This window comes from Antennarius striatus, chromosome 4, assembly GCF_040054535.1.
Source record: "Antennarius striatus isolate MH-2024 chromosome 4, ASM4005453v1, whole genome shotgun sequence".
Taxonomy (NCBI): Eukaryota; Metazoa; Chordata; class Actinopteri; order Lophiiformes; family Antennariidae; genus Antennarius; species Antennarius striatus.
In genome coordinates, this window is record NC_090779.1 from 12,859,149 (window position 1) to 12,874,441 (window position 15,293).

The window sequence follows — 15,293 nt, forward strand, 5'->3', positions numbered from 1 at the left end:
TAATCCTGCCTCGTCCTTGGGTCCTGGTTCTCCTTCTGTGGAGGAGAGAGATTGGGTCTGCTCCCCGACTCCCGCTTCTTCTCCCTGGAGTCCTGCCGTGTCTGCCTCTCCCCTCCCCACCACCCCTCACACACACACACACGCTCACTCACACACACTCATGCACATTGTGGCAATGCTGCTGCTACTGATGCTGCCTCTTCTGCGCTTCATGGCTCCCCTCCCCTTTGATGCCTTGCACACACTCACGCCAAGCCCAGTGTGTGCATTCTAGCTGTGTGCACAGGCACATCCACAGACAACCCCCTCCACTCCTGCTAGCATTGCACCGATGCTAGCATGGCATACGCCACCACCAGCCTGTCGTTAACACATCGCTGACACACACACACACACTAGTCCCAGAGCACGATTGATGTCCTTCTGCCTGTCTGCCTTTGAACGTGCGTGCACCATGGCTGCCGGAGGCAGGCTGTGTGTTCTTATTTGTGTCTGTGTGTGTGTGATTGTCTGTGTGTGTGTGCAGTGGGGCGGGGGGAAAAAGCTCCAGCCCATTTGGTTTAATTGTTGCTCCTCCCTGCTTTCCTTCGCCTTAAATCCTCTCCTTCTTTGACTCATTCTCTTATGTCCATGTCATTGTCTTATATCTCTCCTCCTGTACATTTCTTCACATTTCCTCTTTATCCTTTTCTCTCTCTCTCTCTCTCATCATGTGGTGAATTCTATTACAGCACTGGCTAAGGTCTGCATGGTCTTTATTCATCATTTTGTAACTACTGTATAAGTTTCATTCAGCAGTATTCTGCTGCTTGTGATGTCACTGATTTATCTAAAGCATAATTTGACATAAACCCTGATTGCATGCAAACAAATTAATTCATTAATGAGATATACAGTTGAAAATTTATGTTACCTGCAAGTCCATTTGTACAGTAGTCCCACGAGCATTCGCACATCAACAAGTGCAACTTCACCTCATCGTGGACTTTTAGTAGGTAGTTACAGGATACCGTACGCGCCTTATATTGGCTGATGGCATCTGGAAGTGCACTATTTCACGTGAGTCTCGGACTTCCGTGAGACACAAAAGTGCTTTAAACAGTCGATGAGAGTGTGGGAAAAGATAATACAGATGGTGGTTGAATATCAGTATGGGGAGGGCTCATAAACATTTAAATTACTGTAAATAATAGGAAATAGTTTGTCGCTATATCACAGAGTTAGTTATTCGCGTGTGGTTCCTGGAACGCATTGACCACAAGTAATGAGGATGCACGATGTATATACGATGGGTAACAGATTATGTAATAAATTAATACATTTTGAGGGCTTGAGTGCTATTATTTACCACTTTGTATCAAAAGATTAAAAACCTTCCCTTTCACTCCTGTCCATCCTTCTTTTAAAATCTGCCCATCCTTTGACATTTCTCCCTAGGCACATTGTTACAGTCACTTATAGCTTTCATTTTTATAGACTTGATTGCAGCCTCACATGCCCTTTCCCCTTTCCTTCCTTCACATCTTTGTTCTTTTTTTCCTTCATTTCATGCTTTGACTCTCTTTCCTCACACACTCTCTATTGCTTTTCTTGCTTTCCTCATCACACACAGCTCTCTTTCGTTGTCCCCTTCTCCATCGAAACAACGGCTTGCTGACGGCTTTCCAATTACCACAGGGACTGTGGGGCCTGGATGGCTGCCGCATGTTAATGTCTGAGCTTCGGCACAGAAAATCATCTGCACACGAAGCAAAGAGGAGGGCGGGCAAGGGAAACAGGGCTATGAGTGACACACAAAGTGACACACTCAGCCAAAATATCTGGTCCCTTAAGGGATACTCATTTCATTGACTAGTATACAGCATGTGCTCACACTTTTACAATGCTACACATCTACTCTGAGGTTATGTACACCCCTTCACCCCTGATGCTCCCAGCAAATGAGGTGATGATGCTGAGGTTGGTACACGTTATCTATGTCTGACAAGAGGGGTGGGGATGTTTTCTGCTCTTTTCTCATGTTTAATGCGCTGTCTCTTGTGTCTCTTGAAGTCTTTATAAAACTTGTCTCTGCGCTTTAACATCCTGGGAATGACATAATCGGAAGAAAGTACAGTAACTATAGCACATCAGCATCTTGTGTGATGTCATGCATATGCATTGAGCAGTTCTCTGTAAAGAATGGGTTAACGTGGTAAAAACTATGAATGAACTACCTTCCATGTTACTCAATAATTGATTTCAACCTGTAATCAAGGGGCTCCCAAACCTCATGTTGTCTTTGCAATTTGAAGATATTTATTTCTGATGCTGCTAAAAGCTACAAACTGTTTTTTTTTTGGCTTTATTAAAATCTGTCATATTGAAGCATCTTATATACAATATCAAAATGTCAAAGCCCAGTCCTGTTTTCTCACCTAATGTTTACTCAGATATGCTACACAGACACACACCTCATGTTTACTCAGATATGCTACATAGAGGTGTTTATTCCACAGTGGTGGAATAAAACAGACCCCTGTTGAGCATTCATTGTGTTTATAGAGGAAGTTAGGTCAGAATAAAGGTGCAACAGTCCTGCCTTGAACAGGCAGTGTAATTGGGGATTGTGTTATATTAGTACAAATAAAAATATATATAAAAATTGAATTTAAAAACACATAAATGGTTCAGTAACCTTAAATAATGGGTACTAGGAGTTTTCTGATCTAGACTATTATTCATCATTATTGCTGGACACATTGTTTAAATTAAGTTGTCATATTGCACCTTGCTCTATTCTATTTCATTATAGAGGGATGTTTGCTTAGGTACACAGTAGTACCTTGAGATACAAGTTCAATCCATTCTATGAATGAGCTTGTAAGTCAAACAACTTTTCCCATTTAAAGTGACTATTATTTTTTGAATCCATTCCAGCCTTGTAAAACAGCCCTAAACCCCATAAATCATGAAACAAAAAAATTATCAACTCACAGACATGCATACTTTGCCTGTGCATACTTAATTATGTACAGGTATAAGTCAGGTAAACAATATCAAGTATGAAAAGAAACACCAAAGTATTTACTCCGCAATTGAGAGTGACATGTCCACATGTGAGAAAGAATGAGATACAGTCTCAGCAGATGCATCATCAGCTATAACAACTCGTATCTCAAAAAACTTGTATGTTGAGCAGCTCGTATCTCAAGGTGTGGCTGCAATACACAACATTTATTTTGAGCTCCACAGAGCAACCACAACCAAACAATGCAGCTTGAGTTTAGCCTTTCACAAAATATTCCTTTACTTGCTTATCAGTGATTTCTGAAATAGGTCAAACTTGATATTTATCCAGATAAATGACACTTATAAAGCAGGCATGACAGCCATCAGATGTCCAATGAAGTTAGCATTTCAACCATTCAATAATGAGTCTAGCTGCCTCAGTTTAGAAGTCAAATACTATGAAGTATTTACATTAGTCTGAAGATGCAACTGGAAATGTCATTAAATGCCATTTACAAAGATAGTATCAAAATAAGTAGCTTCACGGTAGCATTTTGTCACGATTGCATGGCATTCTCAGCTGAATGAGTTTTTGGTCAAATGGCTGGGCTCTCAAAGGTGAGATGAGCACATTATACACCAAGTCGTTATCAGCATCACACTTTGCATCTTAATGATAATCTTTCTGTCCTTGCTTTGCTGTATTTCAATGAATATGTTATCATTTGCTCTTTCTTGCCCATCATGGGAGTGTTTATAATATCAAAGTGGTGGTGAGCTTTGCTCACTGGGCGGCACAAAATAATGTAACAAATAAAGGAGTCTATTTGAATATGGATGATTTCTGTGTCCCAAAGACTTGAAAATGAGCAATTTAGGTCACGTGTAATCAACACATAAACCTAAAAAAATAAATTATATAAACTGTACTGACAGCATTTTTAATTTTGCCATCTTTTTCTGCATGTTCCTCACTTCCAAAATGAAAAATTGCATTGTAAATAGGTGTTTAGAATTTCTGTGTTACAGAAGTTTGTAGTGTTCCCTAAAAAGTTCTTTAGAGTTCAATGGTATAGCTAGCATTTGCACAGCTGGTCTTTATACTTCGATTCAGGGCCAGTGTCTGTTTACAAAGGCTCTGTGTTTAATAACCTGAAGAAAAACTCTGACAAGTTTATGTTGCTACAGATGGCAATGGCTATGATGTAGGTGTTGTACTTGACTGTCATGGAGAATGGAGAACTGAGCCTGCAGACAAGGCTCTACTTTGATCTACATCTAACACTCATCCATTGACATGAGCTTTGGGATATAACAGGACAAAGATCATCTGTATAAGACAACAAGATATTCCTTTAGGGTTTCTTGGCAAACTCCCAGGGACAAGGAAAAGTGCTTGTACACACAAAAGCAGCACAGAGTAAAACCTCATGGGCATGCCACACTTAAGCTGGAGACACCGAATATGCGTAGCGATTATATAACCACCTGACCAATCTGAGGAGGATTTTTAATTCTTCTAGGGAGATGTTGAGGATGTGGCTGCAAAGAAGAACATTGAGGCTATCATCATTGCCTTACTAGTACAGCCTGAACCTCAATTAGTATTGATAAGATTGTGAATATTTGAGCCTGGGAAATGCAATACATGTAAGATACTGGTAGCTTATCAGTGTCACAAAGTATAATGTGCACTCCTGTGTACTGCTTTAAGGGTTTTTCCATTGGGAAAAGAGATAAACTCTTTTAACCTACTCTCATCTTCTTTAGATTAGTCCTCCTTATTTTTTCTGTCTACCTTTACCTGCTGTGTGGTAAAATGTAGTAATCTACACACCAACAGCCACTACTACGACAAATGCTAAGTATAGGATAGGAAAAGAAGCAAATAGAACAACATCAAACAATTAAAAGATGAAGAGAAGGCAACATGTCCATGTTGGTTTCTTGCCATCATTTAACAAAAGAAGGGGATCATAATATACACCAGCAAGTAATGAAAGTTCAAGCAAGAATCTCACGTTTCATGTGAAATTGAGCTGGCAGCACCTTGAATTAGGAACACTGTTGAAGAACACATTCCATGAGGACAGTGGTGAAGAAAGCTGGGTGGTCACTTTAAATATTTTATGTCCCTCCTGTTATAGTGGAAAACATCACAGTTTCAGGCACAAATACTGTCAATACAATATCATCTTGATCAGTACTTATCCATATTTAAAACCACATTATAGTGACAGCATATCATAGTAAGTACCACATTAACCTCTTATGACAGAGTCAAATTTGCATTATTATAAATACATTACTCAGATAATCTCTGCATCATGTATTATTACTGATTATTGCCTCCAGAAACCTCAGAGATTTTTCACCAGTTTTATGATAATCTGTGTTTTATTTAATCTGTGTTCCTAATCTTTGTTTTTCAGTTGTGATCTAGTCTTAATGAGCCACCCTGACCTGCACTCTGAATTCCATCTTTTTTCCCGCCTAAGGTTTCTGCTGAAGCCTGGCCTAAATATTCCACCTTCCAACACTTCATCTTTATCGGAAAAAGGTGAAGTAATGGTGAATATCACGGGAACTTGCTGGAGTCTGCTGTTAGATCTGCTGACTTGCCAAGTTAATTTCACACTCCCTTGGAATCCACAGTGCCTCCAGAATTACCCTGGTATAAACAGAAGGTCAGAAAGAACACAGAGAGGTGCAGATTCTGGCCATATGGTCCAGCTGCTCTTTTGGGGACTTTCATGCACATACCTCACTTTAATACTTGGTGTATGGGTAAAGGCCAAAGAAAAAATAGGTTTCAACACGTGATGTTCAGAGGGCTATGTAGGATATGACACAACATATACAGAAAACCCAACATCCTCCTTTTTCTTTTTTTTTTTCTTTTTTTGTTCCCAATGCTATCACTGTCCAGTACAAGCTGAGAGATGAGAGATGAGATGAGATGAGAAAGATGAGTGCAAAATCTGTGCCGCCCCTGTCAAAGATAGTACTTTCTAGGTATAGCAGAGGAGGGTTAATATGTTGTCATTATGGGACACATTTGACATCAATAGGAAACACTGCCCTCAAACTCCACTGTGAATTCATAAAAAATAGTTTTAACGACAGTTATACAATTATATTTTCAGGGTGTTAAATTATACTGTATGTTGTGTAATTTGTGAGCGTTAACATGATTTAAGTTATGGTTAGCACTGTGTGTATGTGGCTGTGTGCATGAATGACGGAGGCAGCTAGAGTGTTTGATTGCTTCAGTGAAGTGACAAAAGCGTATTGGAGGGAGAGGGGAGTGCATCTAGAGCTGTGTCTGTAATGCAATTGCCCCGTCAGAAATGTGATTTTCTCACACAAAAACACAATCAAAAAGTGGGAAGCATCCATAAAAACTATTACCTGTAAGTTGTAATTGGGTTCTCTCCCTCTGACATATTATAATAATAAAAAATTTAACCAACCAACTGTCAGTAAACCACCAGTGCTCTGAGATGTGATCAGAGCCATAGTTTACTGTGCAGTTTGTCTAATGGTCCAGCATACAAGGAAGACGATTAGTTCCAGCAGCCCAGCAGCACAACTGTGATGGTGAATTTATGCGTCAGTCAAGTGACGAGCTGTTTTGAACTGAGTAGTCCATCCACTCACATCAGTCACACCTCTGATTTCACAACATGCAACGTTCGCTCTCATGCTGTTTTCCTGTCAAACAAATTGGTACACACATTTAAAGTGTGCCAGTTTTCAATTGGTACACATGTCGATCATAATTAGCTGCCTCCCATCTGTCTATCTCTGCCCCGTGCAAGCACCCGTGACCATGGATATGAGCAAATGTCTATGCATACATCACAGATAAACACACCCATTCCCCCTCTGTCCTCCCAGCAGGACTTATGCTACATTTCAGCCTAGCTTGTTAGATAACTGGAGCTATTGTTTGTGACAGAGATACACAGTCCAACCCATAATTGCCATCCTACTCTGACAGGAGCACAGGGCAAACAACAGTGACAGAAACTGTGATGCTATTTGCAACGTACTAAGATTATGTTTTTGGGAAATTCAAGGTAAATTGTGACAGGACACAAACTTCACTAATTGTCCTGGGATTGATGTCTGAACAATTGAACAATATTTTCCCCTGATTGATTTTGTGTCATGTTTACTACCTGTAGCAGTCAGTGGTTAATGCAATAGGATGTTTAATGTAAATGTGTGATCACAAGGTTGATCATCAATGATCTATTAAAAGTGAATGTTGACCAACAATAGTGAGTGTGACACATAAATACTGAAAATGAAGGGATCGATTTTTTTCATTTAGAAAGTTTATAAAAATCCGTCAAACCTGAGTCTTCCACGATGCCCGTGCCCATGAGGGTAGCCATGGCTGTGAGACCTTCTGGGGACTGGCTTATCCTCTTCGTGCATGTGATGTAGGGAGGGCGAACGAGAATGAGAGGATCTTGAGCTGCCCGTACTTTGAAGACTACTGTCATGGATTTCTCCATGACGGCTCTGACAGAACAGAAGAAGGGTATCACATGCATGTTACACATCTTTATTACAGTGAAACAAAAATAACAAAAACAAAACTGATGCCTCTTTTTTTTTACAAACTTCATCTACTCTTCATTTCATGCTGAATTGTGCGTATGTTCAAGACAAGTCAAACACAAATCACACAGCCTCACACAGGTCTTCATCACACCTCTCCAAAGCTACTGTGCTGCTGCCCAAGAGTTGGTAAACTGCGAAGTGAAGGGACTGGAGAATGACCCTGACGGCCACGACTTTCTCTGGGTGTCTGACTGCGGATGTGGTCATGGTCCCCATTCAGGTTGTTGTCGCTCGCGGAGCGGAGCAAAGAACGTGGCGAGGGCAGCGTGCCAGGTATTGCTCGACGACGGTTGGTGTAGGAAGGGGTCTCCCTGAAAGGCACTGTGAGGACAAAGAAATTCAGTACAAGAGCATCTCTTCCAAAGACACCACACATGAAGTTTCTGCAACAAGCAGAATAAATAAAAAGCTTTGATGGGGAAATAATTGCGACTTCATGCATCCCAAGGTCATACACACATTTCCTTAAAAGGGACACTTATGGCAAGAGACATCAATGTTGGCAATTTGAGCGCCACATACAAAACACTCTCTAGTTCTGCAGTTATTTATAGAAGGTCATGCTGATTTATTCAAAACTTCCAATTCAATTTAAGATATTTTTTGTTATTTTTGGAATAAACTGCACCTAGCAATAATCAGTCATAGTCTTAAATGAACACACCTTATTTTACACAGTTGTAATGGTTGTGGAATGGATTTAGTACTGCAAGAGAATTGCAGAAGACCCACTTCATCAAACCCTTTTTAATTTTCAAAATGTTTTTAATGAACAAATATTTTGATTGAATTAAATGAAAAATAATCTTTCTTCAATAATTAACAAGTTGTAATACATTCCGGAGTTAATTCCCAAGTACCACATGGAGCAAAACACTATCACTGAGAAAGATGGAAGTGAAAATACACAAAGAACATAACTCAATGGCACACTGTAAAAAGTGTGAGTTACAACCAATCCACACTAGATGGCAGGGTTTTGTCAAGTTCTGTCATGTCAGAGAGAAATGACTTTGTTCCCTCATTTTACCACACTCATATATGAAACCTGTACTTCCTGTTCCTCCTCTTAGATTCTTAACAGTTCACGTGAAACCAGATCTCTCCCAGCACTAAATACGTATTCATATGAACAATATGTTGAGGGAGTCTGATAATGTATTATCACTGCTATTGACTTACCAATGTCTGAGGCTTTGTGGACCTTTATGATTTCAGCCAGATCAAAGTTACCTGCTATAATAGCCACCTTAGGGTGGAGAAAGAAGGGAAGGAAGGAGGGAAGGAGGGGAAGAGTAATCATCAGAGACGGAAAGGAAACAAATTGGATTAAGTAAAAACAAAAAAAACTAGTAAATAAATAATAGTAAATATTAATAAATACAAATAGGTAAAGTTCACGCGCGTGTGTGTGTGTACAAATTAATAAATAATAAATCTGTTAGGGTCAACAGACAACAATGTAACTGCAATAGGCTGAGTAAGGAGAGTCATTCAAAGCTTCAGCTCTTAAGTGACACAGGTGTAAAGGATATTACACTGAGTAATATGCACCAGTTCGCTGATTATCACCCTCACCTGAAAGGCTGTCTGACTGTTGTAGTTCTTTATTTCTTTATTGGCCCCTCGGAACAAAAGAACTCGTGCACAGCTGTCCTGAATGATAAAATAGATGCAAGTGTTTGGTTAGAATTTTATATGGACTTGTGTTGGAATTTATCACCTGCAACAACAATACACATACACACATGCACACGCACACGCACACACACACACACACACACACACACACACACACACACACACACACACACACACACACTGGAGGCGTGCATGACCTTGATTGAACTCCAGTGACCATGTAACATAACCTTACTGTATGTCATGATGCATATGGTTATCACAACCCACCTACCATACAAGCACGTAGCTAGGTTTGTGTGGATTATAGGACTACTTAAACTGATGTACATCATTACGAACTAATAAAAGGCTATCCTGATTAAAATATACACATGCCAATTGCTAAAAGTAGTTCTTCGTTAAGATTCAATCACAGATAAAATGTATTAGTATTCCTTCTTTCTGAAAGTCAATTTATCTTTCACTGCTTTTTCTCCTTCTCTTACGAGCACATTCACTTATAGATGTGCAAAGAGTATGCTCTTGAAGCCACATGCAGAGTATAAGACTTGAAAGCTAAAGAGCAGGTCTAAAATAGCACAGAATGAATATGATAGAGTCAACTGGGAGGTTGTAGTTGAGAGAGGCAATAAGCATTAACTTTTAATGTGCAGCAATATCAATAAAAGCAGTGGAGTGAACTCACATCAGAATTATCTAGAGAGCAACATGGTTAACTAAAATAACTCTAAAATAACTAAACTAATACAAATAAAAAATTTGAGTATGGTATGTGTCCAGCAAAAACTGGATAGACCAGCAAATAATAAACATGACATTCACTGCAGCTATGAATCCACATAAATACTCTTCAAATGTAACTTACACCATCAACTATTTTTCAAAGCTTTGGGTTCAGAGTACTTTTGGCAAAACTGTAAACATGCCTTGAGGATGAAGTGGAGTCAGTCATTTAATTAATATGATTATTAACACACACACACACACACACACACACACACACACACACACACACACACACACACACACACACACACACACACACACCACACACACACACACACACACACACACACACACACACACACAAACACACACACACACACACACTCTCAGCAATTAACATTGTTTAACTTTATGTGGAAAAAAAATGCCAAGAACATTAGGTGCTAAAAATAAATAATTGGAAAAAAACAGGTTTAGGGTTAAAAAAAATTCAACTGAAAAGGAAGAAAAAAAATTAAAACTTTTGCAAAGTATAACAATTGTTGTTCATGCATAATTCGTAATTGATAATTTAATATTGCATGCACTTCATTAATGCACTTGTGTTTGTGATCAAAAGCGTTGAATCTCAATTCTGAGGCTCTTTGGTAAATATTCATTCATAGACTTATGAATATTCATGTTCTGACTCAGTTCCATAAAAAATTTGTTTTGTAAATAGTTCTCTTACTTTGGTGATCAAAATCATTGATTTGATTCTCCATTTTGAGGCTGTTCTGTAAATAGTTTTAAAATAAACAATCCATATCAATTTTAGACTTAGGTAATGTAGCGATTTAAGCCCCACCCATTCCGGTCAAACCACACCCACTTCCGGTTTAAGCCTCGCCCATTCTGAGTACAGATACGGATACAGATGATCTAGTTGGTTGAACAGATACAGATACAGATAGTGGTGTACTCGCTCATCCCTGTGTATATCCAATCCCTATTGTAGTATTGTTCTACTATGCCTAGTGTCAAAAGTTAAAAGATGGAGATGAGTAGTAGATACTGCAAATTTGTAACCCATTTTCCAACTAATATTAAGTTTAGACTTGGTGATAAACTCGGTGCATTTAGCTGCATACACCAGGTTTTTCCTCTGGCTGTGTGGTGCAGGGTCTTTTCAGTGGACCAGTCTCTGACTGAGGGTTTTGCTCAACTAAGGGATCTGGTGTTAGTTGAAGATCCTCTTCAGTTCTCAGACACTCCAGACACATGCAAGATCACTATGCTGTTTCACCTGCTTTCCTTCTCTTCAATACCAACTAGGTTGATCTTGTGCGAGTCTTCACAAACGTCCAATCAGGATATCCACAAGTTTTCAGTGTCCCTTTCAGGTGTCAGTGTTCTATTTCCTAGTCTTGACTGCAGGTGGGTAACTTGTCAGCCCTGTGTGGAGTCCTGATGCCTACAAGCTTGTGCTCCAGTGGATGGTGAGAGTCAAAAAGCAGGTACTAGTCTGTGTGTGTTGGTTTCCTGTATATCCAAAAAGTCAGACTTCTGTCCTCTTCTATGCGGACCTCACAATCCAACAAAGGTGAAACTATTGTCCTTTACATCCTCTCTGGTGAACTTGATATTGCTGTCCACTGAGTTGATGTGCTGGTGAAAGGTTGCACCTTGTGAATTCTGATCTTAACTCATATGTCGTCCACCAGTGTTGAACAAGGTCAAGGCCCTGTGTTCCACTTTTTCCATGTACAGATTGGTCACAATAGGAGACACCAGCGAGCCCATGGCACATCCGTGTTTCTGCCTAGAGAAACTTCCTCTGTACTGGAAATAGGTGGTATTCAGGCAGAGGTCTAGAAGTTGGCAGATCTGGTCAGAATTGAGATTTGTTCTGTCACTGAAGGTATTGTCCTGTAAAAGCCGTTGTCTCACTATTTCTATTGCTTCCATTGTGGAAACACATGTTAATAAGAAGCTGACGTCGTAAGATAGCATGGTCTCATCTGTATCCAGTGGCAGTCCTCTCACTTTATTCTCAAAGTTTATGGGGCTCTTTTTTATTAATTTTGGGGATCCCGTATATGAATGGAATGGCTTCCTCAGGGTACAGACGATGGTATTCCTCACTTTGTCTGTAGGCAATCCACAACTTTCTTTTTGTACCTGCTGGTTGGGTCGTGTTTGAGGGTCTAACATGTGCTGCTGTTGCTGAGCAGTGACATTTCCTTTCTGTGATAATCTGTTGTGTTCGGGTTACCGTGCATCTTCTTTTATCTGCTGAAAGGATTGTGATGTTCTGATCCTCACTCAGTTCCGTCACTGAGAGGTTGGAAGGGGGGACGTTAGCTTCAGAAAGGGCTGTTGTTACTTTTAGCCTTAGCCCCTCTGCTTCTGTTGAGGAAAGGTTGTTCTTCTGGATGGCTGACTCTTTGGCCGTAATGAGGAGGAACACCCTCAGTGTGGTGCGGGAGTATGAAAGGACAGCGAGAAAAATTGCAGTCTACAAAAACCACTTATGCTTCAACCTGAGATGCCGTCAAAAGAACTTCATTCCTCATCCCCCGTCCTCATGCAAGAACAAGTTCTTTATGGCAATCACTCATGGGTCACTCATGTGTGAGAGAGTGACAGATGGTACCTCTCACAGAGTTGTTTACACATTTGAGGAGTCCTTCTCTTATCTCAACTGAGGTCGCAGACATTCTGAACTCAAAGAAAAGCTAGCTTGTATACAGGATTAAGACAAACATTTGAAGCCCTTAAGACACATAATTCAAAGTTGATACCAATAGATGAATTCTTCTTCTGCTCACTTACAGCAGAATGCAATTAATGTGACAAAAATCCTAGTAGTCCAAAAATGTAACTGACTGGAATAGGCAATTGTGTATTAATTTTATCAGTGTTTTCTCCACCTCTGATGCAATTAATGTTTTTGTAAGGTTAAAGACCCCTGCTATACCTTTTGTTACAGATCACACAGAGTGAGCGAAAGGCCCATAAACTAACTGTTGATATCCATTCAGAGTCTAGGAATGCTGCCTTGCCATTCCATCCACTCTCTTTCCTTCAAATAACTAGATTCTGTTGCTAGCCGTTTTTTCAGATAGGCATTGCTCAGCAACACCAAAATAATTCACTTCTCTGTGCATTTGGTTTGATAAAACTGGACCAACCTAAAGTGTCACCAAGCCACCTCGGCGTATATATTTACAGTGGATACAGGCATTCCACAGCATCAAGAGGTGTGACATACAACATAACAGGGAGCACTTTACTTGCTTCACTTTACGTCTCCACAGTGTACCAGCCATCTCCTGTTTTTTCTTCAATTACTGTCATGGATTTTCTGATGCCACTGCTTGTTCAAATCCACTAACAATGTCACATCCAATGCTGATGCACTCCATTCATAAGGACATCTGTTTTTTGCTCTGTTACCCAAACTAACATCCAATAGCACATTCTCTGGGTTAAAATGGAACTTCAGGATGTTCACATCAGGCCTGCAATGAAAACCCTGAATGGGGGTTCTTGGCTATAAGCCCACTGTGTTCTGGAATGTTATTGAACATTTTACCACTGCAAAATTTTAGAAAAATGACCTTGTGTGATTTTTCTTCATTGCAAGAAATTAGTCTTTTCCCACCAGATTGTTAATGTCACGATCAATTCTACCATCCCATTTTGTTTTGTAGTGGCACATACTCATCTGATCCCGGCCTGTTACAAGCCTTCTGGAGCCCTGCTAAGTGACAGTATTTGGGATCGATTGTGTTTTTCTGTCTTCAGTGGCAGGATGAACAGCCATCCTTAGCAATAGAAGTACATAAGAGTTGGGGGGAGGGTGATTACAACAGTACAGACTGTAACTGTAAGTGAAACTATTCATCCACACCTTTTTTGATTTTATCACCTCCTGCTTCACACACACACACACACACACACACACACACACACACACACACACACACACACACACACACACACACACACACACACACACACACACACACACAAACACACACACACACACACACACACACACACACACACACACACACACACACAATCCCACATGCACACACAATCTCCTAAGACTGTTGTTCCAGTGCACTTGAAACAGATCGTTCCTCATGACTTGAGCTTAGGACAACGCAGTTAGAACACACAAACACACTCATGTATGCAAAGATTTTTTATTTATTTACATGCCAGAGTAATAGGGAGGGAGACTGAGAGAGAGAGAGAGAGAGAGAGAGAGAGAGAGAGAGAGAGAGAGAAAGAGAGGCAAAGAGGGGAGAGTAAAGTGCCCATTTAATGTTCATTTATTGAGAACTACTCTCTCTCTACCAGTGAAGCAGTAGGAAGCCTCTTCCTGCCTGAACACCGAATTACATGTTTCTCTTCAAGCAGCCTCTTACTGAACAGGACAATAACTGGGCATCCTGAGCTTAACAACTTCAATCATCATTTTCCTGGGGCTGTGCTGGCTTTCACTGTCCTCATTTCCTTACATCCTCCTGTACCTCACTTGATTCGGTATAAACTCTTGAGAACTGTAGCAAATCATATGTGTGTACACGCACACACACACACACACACACACACACACACACACACACACGCACGCACACCCACACACACATACGCATATAGACTTAAAATGTAAAATCTTTACTATTACAAAAAACTTTATTGGACTCTTTCTGTGGTTCCTGTCTTTCAATAGCAAATTAAAGAGTGTATATTTAATTGCATAAAATTCCCAAGATGTAAAAAAAACCCTCTCCACGTAAGATCATTTACACATTGTATCGCCATTTTGAAACTACAATACAGTGATACCTCTACTTACGAATGTCTCTACTTACGAAATTTTCTACTTACGAAATTTCTCAGCAGGAAAATATTGCCTTTACTTACGAAAGAAATTTCGAGTTACGTAATGTAAAAACACAATATTGGCTGATACTCGAATCTCCCACAGGTTCCTGAACGCAACATTTTCATAGCTGCTCTGCCATTGGCTATTACCAATTACATATCTTCCTGGCATCCCACTGGCTAAGAGGGATGCCACTCCACCTCTACGTGGAGCTAGATCGGTGCTTATGCAGTGTCTTCGGCATTCGGCACTCGACCAATGAGGTGTTCTGATAGTTTTGCGCAAATATAATAACTTTTTGGGTACGTATTCGCTATGGACCCCAAGAAAGTGATGGAGAAAAGAGGAAAAGAAAAGACGAAGAAAAGAGTTTTTTGTCCATACAAACAAAGCAAGAGATAATAGAAAAGCG

At 40.1% G+C, this 15,293-nt stretch overlaps 1 protein-coding gene across 2 annotated transcripts in view; it reads right to left on the reverse strand.

Annotated features, from left to right (window-relative positions):
• Window positions 1-15,293, reverse strand: part of shank3a (SH3 and multiple ankyrin repeat domains 3a) — a 183,565-nt gene that overhangs the window by 58,722 nt on the left and 109,550 nt on the right. For both annotated transcript variants that reach the window (XM_068313426.1, XM_068313427.1), the window contains exons 10-13: window positions 9,205-9,282; window positions 8,809-8,875; window positions 7,718-7,947; window positions 7,355-7,524 (exon numbers count right to left, since the gene is read on the reverse strand). In XM_068313426.1, the coding sequence (XP_068169527.1) occupies window positions 7,355-7,524; window positions 7,718-7,947; window positions 8,809-8,875; window positions 9,205-9,282 (545 nt within the window). The remainder of the gene's footprint in view (window positions 1-7,354; window positions 7,525-7,717; window positions 7,948-8,808; window positions 8,876-9,204; window positions 9,283-15,293) is intronic.